The sequence below is a fragment of the Sturnira hondurensis genome, unplaced genomic scaffold (assembly GCF_014824575.4).
Source record: "Sturnira hondurensis isolate 20B ecotype Veracruz unplaced genomic scaffold, ASM1482457v3 Scaffold0020579, whole genome shotgun sequence".
NCBI lineage: Eukaryota > Metazoa > Chordata > Mammalia > Chiroptera > Phyllostomidae > Sturnira > Sturnira hondurensis.
This window is the reverse complement of record NW_028093210.1, coordinates 3544968-3566066: the sequence shown is the minus strand read 5'-3', so window position 1 is coordinate 3566066 and position 21099 is coordinate 3544968. Positions and strand designations below refer to the sequence as shown.

General features: G+C 46.0%; 1 protein-coding gene across 1 annotated transcript in view; it reads right to left on the bottom strand.

Annotated features, from left to right (window-relative positions):
- CUNH16orf96 (chromosome unknown C16orf96 homolog) overlaps positions 1–3597 on the bottom strand; it is a 35032-nt gene extending 31435 nt beyond the window's left edge. The window contains exon 1 of the mRNA XM_037029855.1: positions 2981–3597. Within this exon, the coding sequence (XP_036885750.1) occupies positions 2981–3400 (420 nt within the window). The 5' untranslated portion in view covers positions 3401–3597. The remainder of the gene's footprint in view (positions 1–2980) is intronic.
- Positions 3598–21099: the final 17502 nt, after the last annotated feature.

Sequence of the window (21099 nt, the reverse complement as noted above, 5' to 3'; positions counted from 1 at the left end):
AGCCCCTGCAATGGGTCATCATGGCAACCCTGGCAACCTCAGCCAGGCCCCCACAAGGTGACTTTCTCTAAATTCCTACGTGCACAAACAGTCTCGAAGGCCTGCACACCCAGGTCTAAACTCGTCCGTCTGCCCCCTTCCTACACCGGTTGTGTCACTCTGGGTACTCCTGCGTTCTAGAAGCCTTCGTCCATCAAGGTAAGTAGAAGGCAGGCTGCCCTGAGGGGCTGGCACCTCTCCACCTTCTGAAGCCCTCCATAATCTGCCCTCCACCACCCATGCAGCCTTCTTTGTCTTCAGTACCAATTTGTGGTCTTAAAGTCTATCTTGTCTAATAGCATAGTCACTCCAGCTGAACTCTCATTACTGCTTGCATGGCTATCTTTTTCCACCCTTCTACTTTCAACCTATCAGTGTCCTTGGATCTAAAATGTGTCTCTTGTAGACAGTGTATGGGTAGAACACATTTTTTTGTTTTTGTTTTTGTTTTTAAAGATTGATTCTGCCAATCTCTTTGTGTGTGTGTGTGTGTGTGTGTGTGTGTGTTAAAATACACATAACAATATTAAAGTAAAAAATTCAGTGGCATTTAGTTCATTCACAAGGTTGTGCAATCATCATCTCTATTTAGAACATTTTCAACATTTAGACCACAGCAGGCAAACACAAGTCCCGCAGGCCGAGTCCGGCCCTCCACCTTTGTTACACCCAGTCCGGCACCTTGTTTCTACCCGGTGGCAGCGCTGAGCTCCTTGCCCCTAGTTAAGGACTAGTTACATTTATGCGGTCCTAAAATCACATTCGGCCCTTTGAAGGCAACCGCGCAGCCGATGTGGGCCCCCGAGAAAATGAGTTTGACACCCTGATTTAGAACATCCATCAGCAGTCACTCCCATCGCCCCCACCCCCAGCTCCTGGCAACCACTAATCCACTTCCTATCTCTAAAGATTTGCCTCTTCTGGACGTTTTATATAAACAGAATCAAGCAACATGTGGTCTTTGTGTCTGGCTGCTTCCACTGAGCATGATAACTTACGGTTCCTCTGTGTTGTCCATTTGCCTCTCCTGCCTGGCATTGGCCCACCTTGGCCAGACCGGACTCTACCTTCTCCCACCTACACCAGGCATGTTTTTTCAGGGCTCTAGGTGCCTGACTTTGCTGAGGCCCCGATCCACCTCAGTTTCCCTGCTCAGTTCAAATGTCTGAATAATAATAATAGTGACCACTGATTGGGCACCTAGAGTGTGTGGAGCTCTGTGCTAAGCAACTTCCATGCATTATTCCATTTTGTCTTAATTCTTGCAACAATCCTGGGAGAAAGAAACCATCACCACCTCCCCACCCTTTCCAGTTGGTAAGTGGCAGCCCCACGTACCTCTGCCTTTCCCTAACCCACTCTTCCCAAGACGGGTCAAGTGCCGGTTTCCTAACACTGTGACGCCGAGTGGGTTCCTTAACCTCTCTGTGCCTCCATTTCCTCCTCTGTAAATTTGGGATAATAATAGGATCTGCCTCACACAGTTGCTTTGAAGATTAAAGAAGCTAACAGACACAAGTATCTTGCTTACCTGGCGAACGACGAGGCCCTCCTTCCTGTGCTTGCCACACCTGGCCTGCTGCTCCACTCGCTGGCCGGGTGCTCTTTGTCTTGTGGCCTCCCTACCACCAGTCCTGCCTCCTTGGCTAATCTCTCCCCTGAGGCCAGACCAGCCTTCTCTGGGGCAGCTTAGTTCACAAAAAGAAAGACTGCACGCTTCCTGGATGAGAGCAAGAGCTTTTCCCTGGCACCTGAGGACCCTCAGGGTGGAGCCCTAGCCCACCTTCCAGCTCATCACTCATGACCCTCCTCTGAGGATCAGCCAGTAAGACTGTCCCTTGTGTCCCAAGTGTGCCCTGTGCTGACTGCTGTCACTAGCTCCTCTAGAATATCTATCTGCTGATCTTCTAGCTTCTTTTTCTTTTCCAGAACCATCTCAAGCCAATACCCTTCTCCCAAAGCTCTGCTCCCAGTCCCCTTTACAGCGCACACCTCAGAGCAGTCCATCCGTTTGATGGATGGTCTCCATCAGCCCCTGCGTATCTGTCCTCCATCCTCGCTGTACACTCGGGGCCTGGAGCCTGGCCCACAGGCACTGCGCTGACCACACCGCTCACCCTCCAGTTTAACCAATGGGAGAATGACAGGAGAAAGGGCAGGGTGCTTATGTCCCAGTATTCGGCGTCTTCCCCAACACTACCGGCCTTGATGGGTAAGCGCGTGCTGAGTGGGGAGGCAGGAGCTTCGCGGTCCAAGGTGGGTCCCGGGTCAGAGGCTGCAACTCCCCCCTGCTCCACCGTCACTGGCAGCAAAGTAATGAACGTTTCCGAGTGTCACTTTCTCACCTATACAGTCCAGATAGTACTCTTTCCCACTCTTCACATGACTACTTCCTGTGGATTTTTACTCACTCGCTTTCTGTTTGTCACCCTTGCTAAAACATGAACTCCTCTTCACCATGACTACCATGGCACCTCCCTCGTGGGTGGTCCTCAATTATTATTATTCTTTATTGAGGCAAGATTCACGTAACATACAAGGAACTGTTTTAAAGAGAACAACTTACTACAAGTAGCACTTACTGCATTCACATGAAACCACTGCCTCCATCTGGTACAAAACCTCCATCCCCCAGAAAGGAGATCCTGTAACCAAGATGCAGTCACTCCCCAGTCCCTATTCCATCCGGGCCCTGGCAACCACAAATATGCTTTTGTTTCTATAGATGTGCCCATTCTGGACATTTTGTATAAATGAAATCACACAATATGTGGTTGTTGTGTCTGGCTTCTTGCCTCGACACTTGATGAATGCAAGCTTGGAGCTTTGGTCTACCTGACAACCCAACGGGGAGGGCTCATCGCAAAGGGACACAAGGTGGCAAGATGCCTGGGAGGAGAGCAAGAAGGGGCAAGAAGCTTGTGGAGGCCAGGCAGTTTACCTTTTCAATGGCTTCTTCATTGCCTTCCACCAACTTCCGGAGCTTTATCAGCTGCCATAGGTCCTGGGCTGGCCGGCAGGCCCCCTGGCTGGCTTCCAGCAGCTCGGAGGTAGAGGGCAGTTCCTGCAGCGTGGCCAGCTGGCTCTCCATCTTGTCCATGCGGCTCACCACGTGGTCGAAGATGTTGCTCAGCCTCTTCATGGGGTTGAGGACGGGCTGAGCATCTCCTTCCCGGGGCATGAACACAGCCTGCGAGGACTGGAGGAAGTCCTCATCCCCCGAGAGGACCTTCTTGAGCTCAGCCATTTGGATGTGTTCCAGGATGCCATGGAGCAGGAGGTGCATGGCCTTGAAGTTCACCACACCACACTGTGGGATGGCGATGTTGACCAGCTCAGAGAATGTGAGTGAGAAGCTCATTCTACCAGAGGCGTTGGCTGGGATGGGGTTCTGGGCACCTTTGGGGACAAGTGGTAGCTGTCACTGGATCCACGAGCTGCACGAACAGATGCTCAGAGACCCAGAGAAGCTGCAAGTGACAGCAGTCAGAGGGAAAATGGCCTTTGTCCTGGCCAGAGTTCAGATGAGAGTTTTTTTGTTGCTAAGATACCAAAGAATGTGGCAGTGGGCATGCTTCCAAGGGTCTGAAGTGGGTCAGAGTAGGTATTCAATTAATAGTTAATAAATGTTTGAACAAAAGGCTGGCCTTTTAACTCAAGCCCTTTGATTATATAAGACCAATGACCCTTTCCAAGAAGCATGCCGGGAAGGAAATGGAAGTGGCAGCTCGCTCCTCGGAAGTCTCTAGAATTAGAAGAGGAGACAGAGTTCTTGGAGTTGGGAAAGCCCAGGTTTCAGGAACAGAATCTGACTTAAGCTGGTTGGGAGACAGTGGCCAAAGCCCACACAGGTGCTCCAGTTTCTGGAGGAGAAAGGTGAAAGGGCATGAGGCAGCCAGCTTTCATTAGGTCTGGATCCTGCCCGTGTCCCTGCCCTCCTGGGGACGTGAGTGAGATCCCACACTTTGCTGTGCTACCCCCTTGAGCTGGGGCTCACGAAGACCCCAGCGCTCTAAAAGCACTGGCCTGCTGCTGCAGAAATTGGAGGCTGCCTGGACCCCTGTGGGTTCAGGCCCTGTTTTCGTCAGTTCTCAGACAAGAACACGACAGTCTGCTAGGCCTGGTCTCCTAGGGAAGTCTGCAACGAAGGCCCCGACTCAACCTCTGGAGCCCCCACTTCTGGTTCACCCCCAAATTCCTGGCATATAGTACACACTGCTCATACACAGCACACAGCATGAGGCCCCCTCAGGAGTTGAGTTGTCTCAAGGTCAATCTTTCTCAGCTTCTCCACAGAAAAGAAAGCAGTCTCCTATCCACTTTGGGTTTATGCGTATGACTCTTTCTTAGCAGCAGTGTGACCTTGTATAAATGACCAGCTGGGTTTTAGGGGTGTTTCACAGCCCAGGTTCAGCAATCAAGGGCCCTGTCACCAGGGTCTGATGCCAGTCCCGATAGCCAGTTGTTTCTGATAACAGCTTATGTTGCAGGGAGTTGAGGGGTTCTGTCCAAAATCAAGTGCGGCAACTGCCCTGTGGGAGGGCTTGACAGCTCACCCTGCAAGACAGCAGAGGGCCTTGGTACACTCTGGTGGACACAAACAATGTCACAGAACACCAAGCCCTCTAAGGCTGCTCTGCTCCCATGAAAGGCCAAGACAAACCAGATCAGCTGTAATTATGGCTGAACTCAGACAAAAATAAGAATACTGTCCAAACTACTAACGTGACCAGATAGCCCCCTATTCTAGCTAATATGAGTAACCACCGCTTCTTGACCAATTAGAACTTTATCTGTTTCAATCCTTCTGCCTTCTATGTAAGATTGATTAAAATGTCCAGTCATAGAATTAGCCCTGCTTCCTGGCAGTACCCAATCCAGAATACTCCCTCTAGTGGTCACCTAACATGGGCTCAAATTCTATAACAAGTCCTTCTAACTTAACCCTCTTATGAGATGCCTCTGGATTCCCCACTGTGTTGCATGACCTACAAATTCAAGGGCTGCCTTGACCTCTTTGAGCCTCACAGGGCCCTGAGTTCCCCTGTTCCTCTCAGACATGCCCCCCCGCCCCTACCCGATAGGAGAGGCTCTTCACTCAGCTGGTTCCCCCATCAGCCAGACCAGCTGCATTCCACCCCATTCACATCTGAGGGGCTTCCATCTCAGTTCCCTGCCAGCTTGAGAAACTATTCAAACAAGCCAATCACCTCTTGCTGGGAACCGCCATGCCTGGTTTCAGAAGCTGTAACCCCCCATGGCTAAGGATGAGTGACAGACCTTGGGACCCTAAGCCACTAAGAACTCAAGGCTTATCTCCCTGGCAGGGGCGCTGCCTCTGCCCCCTTTTACTTCGCCCTGCCTGGCTCCCAGTGCATGTTCCATTAGCCAATGACGGGTAAGATTCATCAAGGGAAGGATGACCTAAGGCAGGCACAATCACCAGGGGGCCCTCAGGGAAGGACGTTGGGGTGGGGCTATAGCAAAAGGGGTGAAGGACCCTCACCCCTCAGCTTGGACATAGCCTAAGTCCTCATTCTGTCTGTAAGAAGTCTCCTAATCTCTTGGCTGCCTTACTTCCCCTGCCCAACTTAAGCCTGAAGCAATGCTGGAGGTGGGTGCAGCCCTGTGCTGGAAAGGGCAGGCTCCCTGGGGCAATCAGGCCTAAGAAAGAATCGATAAAATCATGTGAAACATGCTTTGCTAAGAATGTCCTCAATTTTCTGATAAGGGTCTGGGCAGAATTTGAGTTTGTTTCCCAAAGTTTTATGGCCCTTTAGCTATTTGACCCTGACTCTAAATAAGCCTTCATAGTTCTTTGTATGTTATCTATTGTTTGATCCTTACTGCCTGACAATAATTAATGAGTTTTACCTGTATTTCTGTGCAAAATGAACTCAATAAAAGCTCATTGAGGAACAGGGTCCTGGCCCTTCTCCTTTGAGAGATCGGCCACCTTTCCTCCCCAAGCAGATCATGTCTTGGTAGACTTATTCTCATCCATGGCAGATGGGGAGCTCTGCAGGCAAAGCTCCCCCACAACCTTCCCCTTGTTGGAACCATGGGCATCCCACCCCGTTACTACAAAGCTGCAGCCCGCTGCCCCAGCTAGTTCACTCTGTTCCTTAGTGCAGCCCTGAAGGACCCTGATGTGGTGTCCTCTCCCCAACTCTGTGAGAATGAGTATATGTGGCTGATAACTGCTGTCGATCTCACCTGTCTACTACTGGCTGTCACACTACTGAGGGCAGAGGTCCCTCCCACCAGCGGAGTGAAAGGGAAGTATCAGAACACGCACGATGTGTATTCTCCCTGTGGCAAGAGTCAGTAAACCCAACTTTGCCCAACTACGGTAGGTTCCTTTTTTTTTTTTGGTAGGTTCCTAATGGTCTTGGTTGGAGAGGCTGACCCTGTGAACTTATGAAAAACCTTGCAGTGTCCAGAGCTTTTTGGTTTCTGGAACTGCAGAGAAAGGGTGTGGAACTGCATTGTTATGGAACCATAAGCAAGACTCTCCTACTTTGGCAAGGGAAGATCAGGGGAAATGGGTAGTTTAGTACAGTCACACAGCTGTAGAGGTAAGTGTGAGGCCAGACCAAGGAACTGCCCATGGGCCTTACAGAGAAATGTGAGTGATGGAACCTGAAGCAATTCTTGGTTCTTGGCGGGTAGGCTGGGGACTAGGTACATGAAAGTAATGGCTGTTTGTCACTCTGGAGGAATGCCCAGCATCTAAAATCATTCCTGTGTCTGGAGAGGTCTCCCCTTCAACAGCCCTGTGGGAGGTCAAGTGTCAGTTACTAGTTCCCTAGGTTACTCTGAAGCTGGGGCATCAGCATTTACAGAAATGCCACAGTTGGTGCTGGCAGCTCCCAAGGCCCATGGAATACGTTCCTCCAGGATCTAGGAAAATAAAGCTATTAAATCTGCCTAGGTTGCCACAGTTCAGAGAGGTGGAAACTTAGCTCAAAGAGCCCAATCTGGTCTCAGGGCTTCAAGTAAGGACTACAAGCCAACAACAAGATACTGATATGTTTCCTGGCACCTGTCACTGGGCCTGACACTGACTCTCCAGTCTTTCCTTCAACCAGTGTTTATTGAGCACCTACCAGGTACCAGATGATGTTCTTAAATACAGAGGAGACCACAGTGAGTAGGTCTAACGTGGTCTCTGATCTCACAGAGCATGCAGGCTAGTGGGGGAGATGGACACTTATTTTACATCAAGGAAAGAAAATCACTGCAAGTAGCAATAGGAATTAGTAAGATATAAAACAGGATAAAATGAGAAGAGGGGATGGGCACTAATTTGACAGGGTCGTTGGGCTAGCCAGTCCCTAAGACGGCTCCCAAGATAAGCCTGGACTCACACACACTTATGTGGTCTGCTTCCATCCAATCCCAGCAAAACTGACCATGTACTTTACACACCAATGCATCTGTGTGCACACATGCACTCATTCATTTCACATTACAGAATGGCAAGATTTGGGTAAATTGTGTGTGTTGATTGATGTTGCTAAATTGGAACATGTATGACAACAATGCAAAGAAAAGCCAATGTGTTAGACTTGAAAGAATCGATAAATTTTAAAAACCATGTCATTTTAGGTCTGGAAATGAAATGCTTCACAAAACTGAATGACCTAAAGACCTGGCCACTCCATGGGATGTTCCTGGCTTCCTGGAGGTTTTGCTGGCCTCAGGGACGGACCCAGCCTTACTTAGGTCAACAGACAGCGGCTGTGATCTGGCACTGCTCAGTTCTAACAACAGAATCCTAATTCAGGCAATTTCAGAATGAACTTGTTCCTGGGATAGACTTTGAATGGCTAGTTGGAGCCAGAAACCAATTAACATGATTGAGTAGCACTTTTTTCCTCCCAAATAAATTGAGGTTAAAGATTACATCAGTTCTATAAATTGCCATTTCCATTTATCTGCTTTGCCCAGATGAGCTTTTTTTTTTTAAAAGAGAGCGACAGGAAGGGAGAGAAAGAAAAGAAAATCAATTTGTTGTTTCACTTATTTATGCACTCACTGATTGATTGCCTCTTGCACTTGCCCTGATCAGGGATCAACCCTGCAACCTTGTCATATTGGGATGATGCTCTAACCAAATGAGCCACCCAGCCAGGGCCCAGCCAAACCATTTTTTTGTTGTTGTTGTTGTTGGGTAAATGCCTAAGAATGATAACCAGGTGTTCTTTCCTCTCTTGCTCCAGAAAGAACTGAGAGGAGGAAGGACCGATGGTAAAGGATTAGAGATTGTGGTGAATGTCTGCTGTTTCTGGCTACCTAGTATCTGGACGTTCTGCTCACTTGAAGTGGGGGTGAAGATGGAGGTGGCAGATGTCATAACAAGTCCCTCTACTCAAAAGCCGATGATCCAATCAGATCTCCCCCACCCACTTCAGTCTTATTTGTGGTTACCTGTGGAAAATCAACGAGGCAACTGCTGTCCCTGGTTCTGAATTTCAGGACCAATACTTTTTTAAAAGTCTCTTCAAATGTAAATTAGCCCTGGACTAACCGTCTGGAATTTGTGGGGCCATCAGTCTGGGGGTGGTGGGTGGAACTTCAGTAACTCAGCCACTTCTCACGTTAGGGAAGATACCTGGTCGTAGACAAGCTCCTTACCTCCCTGAACCTCAGCTTTCTCAGCTCTGCGACGGGATTAACAGCCCTTATTCCATTGGCTGAAAGGCAGGTAGAAAGGGAAGGGAGTTTTCAGAATGCCCACAGTGGTTTTGAGGGTCCAGTGGCTGCATCACTGGGCAGTGTGGCTCACTAAACTTCCCAAGCAGGCTGTCTAGTCACCCCAGGCCCAGGTCCAGCTTCCTGGTTCCTACCTTGGGTTCCTTAGCCAGGGAACATAATTCTGTGAGCAACATGACCTTCCAGTCAAGTCCTTCTCTGCTCAGGTAACCAGAGTGAGTTTGTGTTGCTTGTAACCAAGCACTCCTGACTGGTCCAAAGTGCCTATTTGTAAGACTGGCTAAATATCACAGCCAGGAAAACACAAACAGAGCTCAGTGGTGAAGGTCAGTGTGTGTCTAGGTTATAGTCTATCAAAGCCTGCACTCTCTGTGTCCCCTGATGCCCACCCACAAAAAAGGGTATGTCCAGCTGGGAGGAAGGACTATAGGTGCCCAAATTTTTTGTTGGGGGGCATAAAATATTAGTTTACATTTACACCGAGACCTGGAGAGGGTACTGTCCAGCTCCCTTAACAAGACCTTAGACAAGGTTTTCAGGGCCTCTTAAAGATGCCCAAGAATCTGGGACAATCTTCCTCCCCCCAGTCACTTGCATCACATGTCTCATGAGGCCATATTGACTTTTCCTTCTAAATATCTCCTAATTTCACCCACTCCCCTCCTTGTCCACTACCAGCCCTGGCGTCCCTTGCCTAGGACAAAGACCAAGCCACTTGACATGGTCTGTTGTCTGCTTGGCTCGGGCCGCCTCTTGCCTTTTTGATCTCAACTCCAACTCACAGCAGTTCTTTCAATTTTCTGACCAAATCCCCAATCCTTCCTTGGCTGCTGGCAATCACCATTCTACTTTCTGTGTCTATGACTTTGACTATTTACTTAGGTACCTCATATAAGTGGGATCATACAGTATTGCTCTTCTTGTGACCAGCTAATCTCAATTAGCACAATGGCCTGCAGGTTAATCCATGTTGTAGAGTGTCATAATTTCCTTACTTTTTCTTTACATTTTATTTTTAAGAATATTTTATTGATTATGCTATTACAGTTGTCCCATTTTTTCTCCCCTTTATCCTCCTTTGCCCAGCACTCCTCCCTCCCACCAGCATCCCCTGCACCCCCCTCAGTTCATGTCCAAGGGTAGGACATATAAATTTCATGGCTTCTCCATTTCCCACACTATTCTTAACCTCTCCCTGTCTATTTTGTACCTACCACTTATGCTTATTCCCTGTACCTTTTCCCCCATTCTCCCCTTCCCCTCCCTGCTGATAACCCTCCATGTGGTCTCCATTTCTGTGATTCTGTTCCTGTTCCAGTTGTTTGCTTAGTTCATTTTTGTTTTTTAGGTTCGGTTGTTGATAGTTGTGAGTTTGTTGTCATTTTATTGTTCATAATTTTGATCATCTTCTTTTCTTTAGATAGGTCCCGTTAACTTTTCCTATAATAAGGGCTTGGTGATGATGAACTCCTTTAACTTGACCTTATCTGGGAAGCACTTTATCTGCCCTTCCATTCTAAATGCTAGCTTTGCTGGATAGAATAATCTTGGATGTAGGTCCTTGCCTTTCATGACTTTGACTACTTCTTTCTAGCCCCTTCTTGTCTGTAAGGTTTCTTTTGAGAAATCAGCTGATAGTTTAATGGGAACTTGTTTGTAGGTAACTCTCTCCTTTTCTCTTGCTGCTTTTAAGATTTCTCTTTATCTTTAATCTTGGATGATTTAATTATGATGTGTCTTGGTGTGTGCTTCCTTGGGTCCCATTTTTTTGAGACTCTCTGAGCTTCCTGGATTTCCTGGAAGTCTATTTCCTTCACCAGATTGGGAAAGTTCTCCTTGGTTATTTTTTTAAACAAGTTTTCAATATCTTGCTCTTTCTCTTCTCCTTCTGGCACCACTATGATTCAGATATTGGAACGTTTAAAGTTTTCCCAGAGGTTTGTTTCTTCCTTCTGGTCCAAATTGTTGATTTGAGTCCCAGTTTCCTCCTTTTCACTGTTGGTTCCCTGTATATTTCCCTTTATTCACTTTGTATAGCCTTCACTTCTTCCTTTATGTTGTGACTATACTCAGTCATTTCTCTGGGCATCCTGATTATCAGTATTTCGAACTCTGCATCTGATAGGTTGGCTATCTTCTTGTCATTTAATTCTTTTTCTGGAGTTTTGATCTGTTCTTTCTTCTGGGCCATATATTTTTGTCTTGGCATTCCTGTTAGATAGTAAGGGGCAGAGCCTTAGGCGTTCACCAGGGCGAGGCAACCCACTTCACTGCTGTTGTGGCTCTGTATGTGGGGGAGGGGTCAGAGAGGGAACATTGCCACTTGCTCAGCTCTTGCCCTACTTTCAGTCACTTTCCCCACTACCCACAAGCGAATTCCATCCTTCTGGTGCTGACTCCTGTGTGGGTGGGTTTGTATAAGTTCTAGAGCCCTGTGCATCTCTCCGAAGAACTTTCCTGTGAGGCTGAGGGTTTCTCCCACCACCACAACCCCCACAGATTTTTACCAGGAGAGGTTTCTTTTTCCATGCTGGAACCATGGGTTGCGTGGTCTGTCTCACTCCCCAGTTGTTCCTCCCGACTTATCCGCGCACGAATGTGGGACCACCTGGTCTGCCAGCTGCCACTTCACCCACCTGGTTAGCTGCCTTGACACACATCCTTTCCACCCCCGCTACCAGTCTGGATGAATGTTTCTTCTTTAATTCCTTGGATGCCAGACTTTCATACAGTTCAATTTTCTGGCAGTTTTGTTTGTTTTTCGTTTTTAAATTGGTGGTTGTCCTTCTTTTGGTTGTGTGTGGAAGCAAAGCATATCTACCTATGCCTCCATCCTGGCTGGAAGTCCAAAATTTCCTTTCTTTTTGAAGCTGAAAAATATTCCCTTGAATGTGTATACAGTACTACATTTTGCTTATCCACTCATCTGCCAGTGGATGACGGACAGTTGGGTTGCATCCATATTTGGGGGATTATGAATAATGCTGCCATAAACATGGGAGTACAGATACTTATTCAATTTCCTGCTTTCAATCCTCTAACCCAGAAGTGGATTTGTGAATCATATGGCAATTCTATGATTAAGTTTTTGAGGAACTGCCTCCAGGTGGTTGCATTAGTTTACGTTCTCACAAACAGTGCACAGGGGTTCCCATTCCTCCACATCCTCATCAGAATGTCCTATTTTCTGTTTTTCTGATAATAGCCATCCTAGTGGTGGCTTTGAGTTGCATTTCCCCAGTGATTAGTGATGTTGAGCATCTTTTCTTTTCTTCTTTTTTTAAAAGATTTTATTTATTTATTTATTTTTAGAGGGGAAGGAGAGAGGGAGAGAAACATCAATGTATGGTTGCCTTTTGTGCATCCCCTGCTGGTAGTTAGCCTGCAAGGAACCGATTTGCAACCTAGGCATGTGCCCTGACTGGGAATCGAACCGCGATCGTCTGGTTCGCAGGCCCGCGCTCAATCCACTGAGCTACGCCAGCCAGGGCTGAGCATCTTTTCATATGGTTGTTGGCCATTAGTATACCTTCTTCAGTCTTTTGCCCATTTTGAAATCAGGTTGTTTGTTTGTAGTTGTTGAGTTGCAGGACTTCTTTATATATTCTGGATATTAACAACTTACCAGACATATAATGTTCAAATTAATTTTCTTTCAGTTCCCTTGTCCTTGTTCTAGTCCCTCCTGCTACAGGCCCTTGGCACACTATGTCTCCCTGGCTGAAACATTTTTTTCCTTCCTTCTCATTTGAGAAAGAAAGCTCCCACTGATCTTTCAGACCTCAGCATAGCCATCACTTTCCGAGCAAGGCATTCCCCACATTCCCCTGGTTGTGGTAAAGGCCGCCTACTCTGGGATCTTAGTATTTCTCATGTCTTTCCTTTGCATGCTTCTCATGGTCATTTATGTGACTATTTGATTAGCACCGTTTGCTCCAACGACTCTGTGAGCCCATGAGGGAGATGATATCTTCTCTCCACCAGGCAATAGCCCCTAGCACATAGTAGGTGCTTAATAAACACTAAATGACTGGATGAATAAAACAGAGTCATTGGTGGACAGCCTTTTTCAAAGGAAGAACCACAAGTGGAGAACACGCTTCTTTTGGCTAAACCTCTGGATGAGCATGGAAGTCTGATTTCTACCTCCTGCCATAACAACATTGAGCTGCCCCTGTTGACTCACATAGGGTGGATTAAATAACACAAAAGAACTTAAAGGTAATCTGAAAATACACTATATGATCCTTAATAATATGTTCGTGGAACCATTGTGGTCAGAAACGGAATTTACAGTTTCTTTAATCCAAACAATAATACCACTAGGCAGAGATTACCCTTATTTTTGTTTTAGCTATATGAATACAGTTTATTATCCCACTGCCTTCTAGGCACCATTGTTTCTAGTGATGAATTAGTTATTAGTCATACTTGGGGTTCTCTTGTAGTGATGATGTAACTGAACCAAATCCCTCCCCCCCAAAATGGAAGTTCGATTGCCTGTCACCAAACTTGTGAGCAAAAGCCAGACCTGTGAGGCAGATTCTGGGATAAAAGGAAAGAGGTTGCATTCAGGTGTCGTATGGTCTGGACTCCTGTTTCAAAGCTCATTTCCTCCACAAAACCAAGACGGAAGGCAGTGTCCAGAATTCCTGTTCTATTTTAAATTACACTCTTTTGGGTCTGCAGTTAGCTGCTAAGCAGTCATCAGTCCCCATCCAGGTAGCTTAGCTTGTTCCCAGCTGCTGTCCATTTCACACTCCCTCCTGGAGCCTGTGTATGGAGTCTGAATGGCCAAGGGCCTGTGGCTGCTAGGGCTGCCAGGTTGTGTGCTCCCTGAGAGAGAGTGCACAAACACAAGTGAGCACATCACCAGGTGGGCAAGAGAGAGACTTCCCACTAGAGGTCACGGGCCACGTGGCTGCTAAGGCCACGTGACCCATGCAAAGAACAGGAAAGCGCACAGTGCGAGTATAGGTCATGAGCCAGAGTGAGCAAGAGCAAGAAAGAGGGCTTCTTCTTCGTTTCCCTGGGTTTATACTATATTAGCTTGGGCGAGGGATGGACAGGGTGCTCTCTTAAAAATGGCCAATCAACTTCACAAGCTTTGACACGCTTCAGGTGGGTCCACCTCCCAACCAATCCCTTCTTTCTCCAGGCTGTACTGATAGGCCTTTTGGTCTAGCACCTCCCCTGTGCCATTTTGACTTCTATGGTACTCGTACTTTTCTTCCTCTGGTCCTACCCCCAATCTGGTAAGGGAGGATGGGAAAGGGCTTTTCTTCTTCAATCCAATTACCTTGCTGGCCATCCACACATTCAGTGTGAGAACCTCCTCCTGCCGCCATCTTGGCTGAGGAGGGAGACCTAGTACTCTGATTCATTGATATCAGACTGTCTACTGGTATCAATGAATTATTTTTCTCTTTCTCTTTTCAAGATTATTTTTGCTTTGTCTCTTAACTATGATGTAACTGGGTGCTGATCTATGTATTTTTCCTCCTTGGAGTTTGTTGAGATTCTTAGATGTGTTGATTAATGGATTTGTTTGGAGGTACATTTGGGTTTTTTTCAGGCATTATTTCTTTAAATGTTTCTTCTGTTCCTCTTTTTTCTCCTCTCCTTCTGATACTCCCAATGTTTGTAATACTTAAAGGTGTCCTACATTTCTCTGAAGCTCTGTTTATTTTTCTTTATTCTATTTGCTCTTCATTTTATGGATTGCATCATCTCTACCAATCTAGCTTCAAGCTCACTAGTTCTCTCTTCTGCTAGTTCAAGCGCTGTTACTGTTGTTTTATAGATGAGGAAATAAAGATCAGAAAACAAGTAATTTCCTGAAGGTCACACTTTGCTAATAAGTGGCATGGTCAGGACTTAAATTTAACATCTCAGCTCTCTTCCTGCTTATCACTTATTGAATCATTTGTTCATTCAGCAAGTATTACTGAATGTTGACTATATATCAGAAACTGTTCTGGGGGCTAGCAAACCCCAAACAGATAAGAGTCCTGACCTCATGAAGACATTAAATGATGAAACAAATAGGTAAATGAAGTATTGGGTTGGCAAAAAAAGTTTATTTAGGTTTTTTCCACACAATGGCTCTAGTAGTACTTAGTTGTCTTTAACTTCATTTGAAACAATTTTGTTAGATTGTATTGTGACAGCTGTCATCTCAGAGTGCATTTAAAAAACTTACCAAATTGGCGAATTTTTGTGTAGCCATTTTAATACTGAAGATGGAAAAATATAAGCAACATTTTGGCATATTATGCTTTATTATTTGAAGAAAGGTAAAAACACAACTGAAATGCTCCAAAAAATATTTGTGCAGAGTATGGAGAAGGTGCTGTGACTGATGGAATGCGTCAAAAGTGGTTTGCAAAGTTTCTTGGTACTACTGACAGTTTGGCCAAATACTTCTTTGCTGATGGGGCTGTCTTATGCATTGGAAGCTGTTTAGCAGCACCCCTGGCCTCTACCCACTAGAAGCCAATAGTGGGAGACAGCTGACATACTCAAAATATCCAAATGAATAAGGTTATCGCTGAAAATGAAAAATGTGTCTTTTATTTTATAGAAAAAATTAAACAGACTCTTTGGCCAATCCAATACTTTAAATGATGGTTTAAGTGTTATTTAAAAAACAAAGCAGGCACAAAGATAATGGTGGCAGGTGCTCAGGTGTCTGTGGAGAGAGCATCCTTAGAGCTCCTTCAGGACTAGGATCTTCCATCTTCTTCTCTGTCTCTTTAGCACCAGACCACAGAGCTCAGTACATAGGAAGGAGCTCAGTAAACATTTGCTAAATGGATAATAGGTGCAAAGGAGCTGTCAATTCTCACGAGCCATATGAATGATAGAAACATTACATAAGATATCTTAACATTGAAACCATTTATGTTTCTGTTTAGAATCATTTAACATTAACATTTGAAGGTCTGGCACACCAAATGTCGGTTAGGATGTGACCAGAACATTCAGGTGCTCTGGTGGAGTGTGAATTGGTAGAAGCACTTTTACAAAACAACGTGGCAGCGTCTATAAAGCTGAACATGGGCATGTGCTACGACCCAGCCATCCCACCCCTCGACAGGCACCCAACAGAAACACGCTCGCACCATGCACTAGGATGCCTGTGACAGCAATATCATAATGGCCAAAAGTTCCCGTGTGGGAATTACCCAGATTCCCCGTGAGCAGTAAAACAGACAAACTGTGATATAGTCACATAATGGATCAACATACTGCGATGAGAATGAATATTGACAACCGCGTGTCACAATATGGATGACTTTCATAGATATAAAACTGAGCAAAAGAAGCCATTTTGAAAAGAGCTCATCCTGTATGAATCCATTTTTATAAAAAGTACAAAAATGGAGAAAGCTAATTTTTATTGTTAGAAGCCAGGAGCGTGGGGATTCTGGTTTGGCCTAATGGTTGGAAGGCAGCGTGAGCTGCTGGGAATGAACAAATGAATGGGCACATCTGCCACGTTCATTTAGTGAAAATGCATCGTGTTGTTCACTTCTGATAAGTGTGTTTTTTTGTATGAACTGTTTGGGAATCTGCAACAATCCAAACAAATCAGTGACCCAACCATGCGGATTCCACAGGGTGTGGGTTTCCTTCCTGTTCTGTGCTGAGCGTAAAGACAGATTTTTGTAAAGAACAGCCTGAGCATGAGCGCTTCCCCTTTCACCTCGCGTGTGTGCTGGCTCGCACTGGCTTTGGTAAGCAGCTTGGGCAGTGAGAGACCGTCAGTCTAGGATCACAAGAGCGAGGGTCTGCCAGCCACTGGCTTTGCCACTCTAAGCATCCTACACCCTCCATTCAACTTTAGCTAAATGTGCGCAGGCTCCTAGTGGGAATCAAGAGCAAAAGAAGTATGTGTACGTGTATAAAGTGCTTATACTGGAGGCTGGCCAAAAGGAAGTGCTCAGGGATGCTAACTGCAACTTCCAAAATGATTACATGATTTCATTTGAGGCTTTCAAGGCCAATGATAAATCAGCTTGATAAAAGGAGGGGGCTGAGGAGGAGGCAGAGGATTATGGGAGAGAGGTACCCTTCATGATGTTCAGGCTCTGCTCCAACAGACAGAGCCCCTTTAGCCACCTACGGTGTTGGTGTTGCGTTACAAAAGCTGCACACCACGTGCTCCAACTGGCTCCAACTTGTAACAGAAGACACAAAAACAGGAGAAAAAAATCTTCTCTTAGGAGTAGGTCATGTGACTCCTTGTGGGAGGGCAGTGAATGGGAGGGGTACAGAGCAGGCTGCTTGGGTGGGGGTGGGGGATGGGAGGTGGTCACACTCTGTCTTGTTAACCTGGTGCTGGTTGCACTAACAAGTGAGGTCTGTGAAAATGCATCACGCTCAATACTTAAAATACATGCCCTTTTCCTTATAGGTTTCAATGTAGGAATAAGTCCTAATGTTAACTCAGTCACAGACCTGAAGCAAAGAGAACTGAACTAGAGGGACGAACATTGTCCCCAGCACTCAGTAATGCAGGCACCAAGAAGGGCAGACAGACAGAATTCACCACATTCCCAGCGCCACCCTTTTGCCAGCAGATGGCACTGGTTGCAGAGAAGATGGAAGAGGGCCCTCTCTCCCCATCTTTGGGCTGTTTTCAGCACAACCTGGGAGGTAAACAGCTGTCAGGAACTCCGTGCACTAGCCCCATTGAAGCAACCGGTTCATCCTGCAGCATTAGGATGCGCTGGTGGCAGGGGCCACCAGGTGCAAAGAAACCTGTCACTGATGGCAGGCATGCTGGGTCAAAAGTGCTCCAGCTGCTCCAGTTATGGTAAAATCTGGACTAAAAATAAAGGGCAGCTGGCTCTGTAGTACAGGTGTGAGTCTTGGAGGCCAGGAAGGAGCAAGTGACATGGAAAGAGCCATGTGTGCATGTTCACCTGGAGAGCAGGTGTCTGCAGAAAGCGAACATTCCCCAGGAAACGGTGAGACAAGCAGCTGCACTGCAAGACTGCCAATGACTCCTCCGGGCACAGTCGTAGGCTCCTGGTCTCCGACATGCCCCGTGAAGCTTCTCACAGCAAACGAGATGGATCAGACCAATCCAGCTCTGCACAGAGATGCCTGCCTTTAATCTGTTGCTTCATTATCTGTCTGAACTCTTCCAAGTTGCTTTGGCTATAGTCCATCCTAGTTTTATATTTTTGGCAACTGCTTAAGGTATAATTCACATTTACCCATTTCAGTGTATAATTCAAGGCTCTTAATATTCACAGAGTTGTGCCAACATCATGACGATCAATTTTAGAACATTTTCATCATCCCTAAAAGTAAATCCCTCACCCATTAGCAGTCAACACCCCCTCCCCTATTTGCCCCAGTCCTGGGCAGCGACTCATCTTCCTGTGTCTGTGGGTCTGCCTATTCTGAACATTTTGTATCAATACAATTGTACAATACGTGGTCTTATGTGCCTGGCTTCTTTCACCGAGTGTCGCATTTCCAAGGTTCACCCACGTTGCAGTGTGCGTCTGAGCTTCATTCCTTCTTATGGCTGAGTAATATGTCAACGTATGGACAGATCACAGCCGATGGATTGTTTCCACTTTTTGGCGTTGGTGTGAACAAACGCTGCCGACATCTGGCAACAGGTTTTCATGTGTACGTGTTTCCATTCTCTTGGGCATATTCCTAGGAAAAGAGTTTGGGGCGAGGAATGCTTAACCTTTTGAGGAACATTTGCCTTTAGCTTTAAGTGCAAATATAACTCACCTATCTCATTTATTCTTTGATTCCTACTAACAGCAAGTGGGAGATGGCAGCCCCATTTGTGCGTGTGCGTGTGTGTGTGAGGGAACCATAAAGCTACCATTTGCGCAGAATGCCAGCACATGCCAATCACCACGTAAAGTGACCTAACTGCAGGGAGCCATTCCATCTTGCAACAGCCCTATGGAGCTGGCATTATCTTTATCCTCATTTGGGGGTTAGAAAATTTAAGCATTTTTTAACAAGGCCATACAGCGATGTGGCCCAAGACCGGAACCCAGTTCCATCTCAGTAAACCTTAAGCTCTCATTGGCTCCCAAGCCCTCTGCTTTTTGGTAGACTCTGGAGGATCAGCTAATTTTTACTCGGCTTTCAGGGTGGTGAGGTTTGCATGTCCTGTACTACTTGACCCTCCTGCATGGGACACTGTGGACCACTCTTTGCCTTCCCTCTTCTCAGTCTCTAGTGTCTTTCCTGTATCTATCCCAGAGTCCCTTCCTCTCCTCAACAGGTCTTCCCACTTCCTATTCCTACATTTTTCAAACTGCGTGAATAGTCTGCTTAAAACACAGATCTGGTCGTATCACTCAGGTTAAAAGTCTCAGTGTTCCCCATCACTACTAAACAGGGTAAATGCTACCTTCCATAGACTGATTTGTAAGACCTTGATCTTTCTCCACCTTCTATCCTCCCACGTCACACCCTACAATCCCACCGTAAAGAACTGTTTGCAATTCCCAGAGACACTCTGCGTGTCATTTCTCTTGAACTTTCACAACCAGTTCTCACTGCTTGGAGTGCCCTTCCCCACAGAACTCTTACACATCCTTAAAGTCCCAACTTCAATGTCCCTCTTCTCTCTGAAGGGTACCCATAGGAAGTGTCTCTTCCTATGGGTACTCCCTCCTCAACCTTTCAAAGCACTTTGGTTTGAAGTCTTCAGCACAAACTATTGGATCAGTTTCCTTAGCTGGCCTGTGTGCACTTTGAGAACAGAGACTGGGATTTATTCCATTCTGTATATTTCCAGAACAAGATGTCGCTCGGCTGCATGAGCAAAGTAATATATATTCTGCATCTGCACTGTCCAATATGGTAGACACAAACCTCATGTGGCTAATGGGACGTCCTGCTGTATTAAAAACACACTGGGCCCTGGCTGGTGTAGCTCAGTGGATTGAGCACAGGCCTGTGAAGGCTGATTTCTACACGATTGTGGTTCGATTCCCAGTCAGGGCACATGCCTGGGTTGCAGGCTAGTTCCTAGCAGGGGACTCATGAGAGGAAACCATACACTGATATTTCTCTCCTTCTCTCCTTCCCTTCCTCTCTAAAGATAAATAAATAAAATCTTAAAAAACACACACACTGGACTTCAAAGAGTTAATGTGAAAAAATGTAAAATATCTCTGATGATTTTTATATGATTAAATATTTAAACAGTATTTTACATATATTGGGTTAAATTAATATATTACTTAAATTTAACTCAAATTTAACTTGCCTGTTTCTTTTTACTTTTTTAAACATGGAGAGTAGAAAAAATTGAATTACATCTGTGTTGGTCTCCCAGCTTCCTAATTGCTTCTCTTGGTACAAACCATTCTTTCCACAGCAATCAGAATGATTCTTTACAATGTCAATCAAATCGAATACAATCGAGTCTCATTATTAGTAGTTATGGTCCATAAATTTGTCACAAACACTGAATTAGCAAATATTGAACCACTGCACCTGAGACAATACAGGGTAAGGTTCCTGCCAGCCTTTGGTCACATTTGCATATGGATCAATACATAATCACATTAATGAGTGTCTCTATTTAAAGACAACTGTTTATTGATTCGGTAACACTGGACTCAACGTAATGCACGTCTGTAGGAAGCTTATCTAACACACCCATTTTCTCTGAAAGGCACATCACAGCCTTCTTGCGCTTAGGAACACTAGGCAGCGCTTCAGCACTATGCTTGGGAGCCATTTAAAAAAGCAAAATAGTGACAGACCGACTCAGAGCAGGCTGACAGCTCTGGGAGGGGGGTAGGGGGTGAGGTTAGGTTGAAGTTGAAAAGAGTAAAAGGGGGATAAATAGTAAGGGAAAATACAATAAAAAAGAAACTATTTTTAAAAATCACCGACCAAAAAGCATAACAATGAGAAAAATATGTGGCACTAAAAATACATGAAAAAGACCCTTTGTTCCCAATATTAGGGCTGAAACAATAAGAGTATTGCCTTATTAATCTCAGCTAGGAAAGTGCATATCAGGCGACATAAATCTTTTCCACTCTATGCATGTCTACAGAATGAATGTATAGCGCCTAAACTCAGATACTGCCTGGAGAAAGGAAGGTACGCTTCTTCTGATTAATGCCCTGGTCCTGGCGTGGGCAAGATGGAGAGCTAATAGGTTCCTTCCCCTATATTCCAGTCACTCACTCACTAGAATAAAGGGTCCCTAGGCCCTACCGCTTGCCTCGTGCAGGCGAAGCGCTCCTGACATCATCAGGACTTGGCACATGTCGCCCTAGCCCCTCCCACACCCTGACTTCATGGCCCCGCCCCCGTGACGCCACAAGCCTC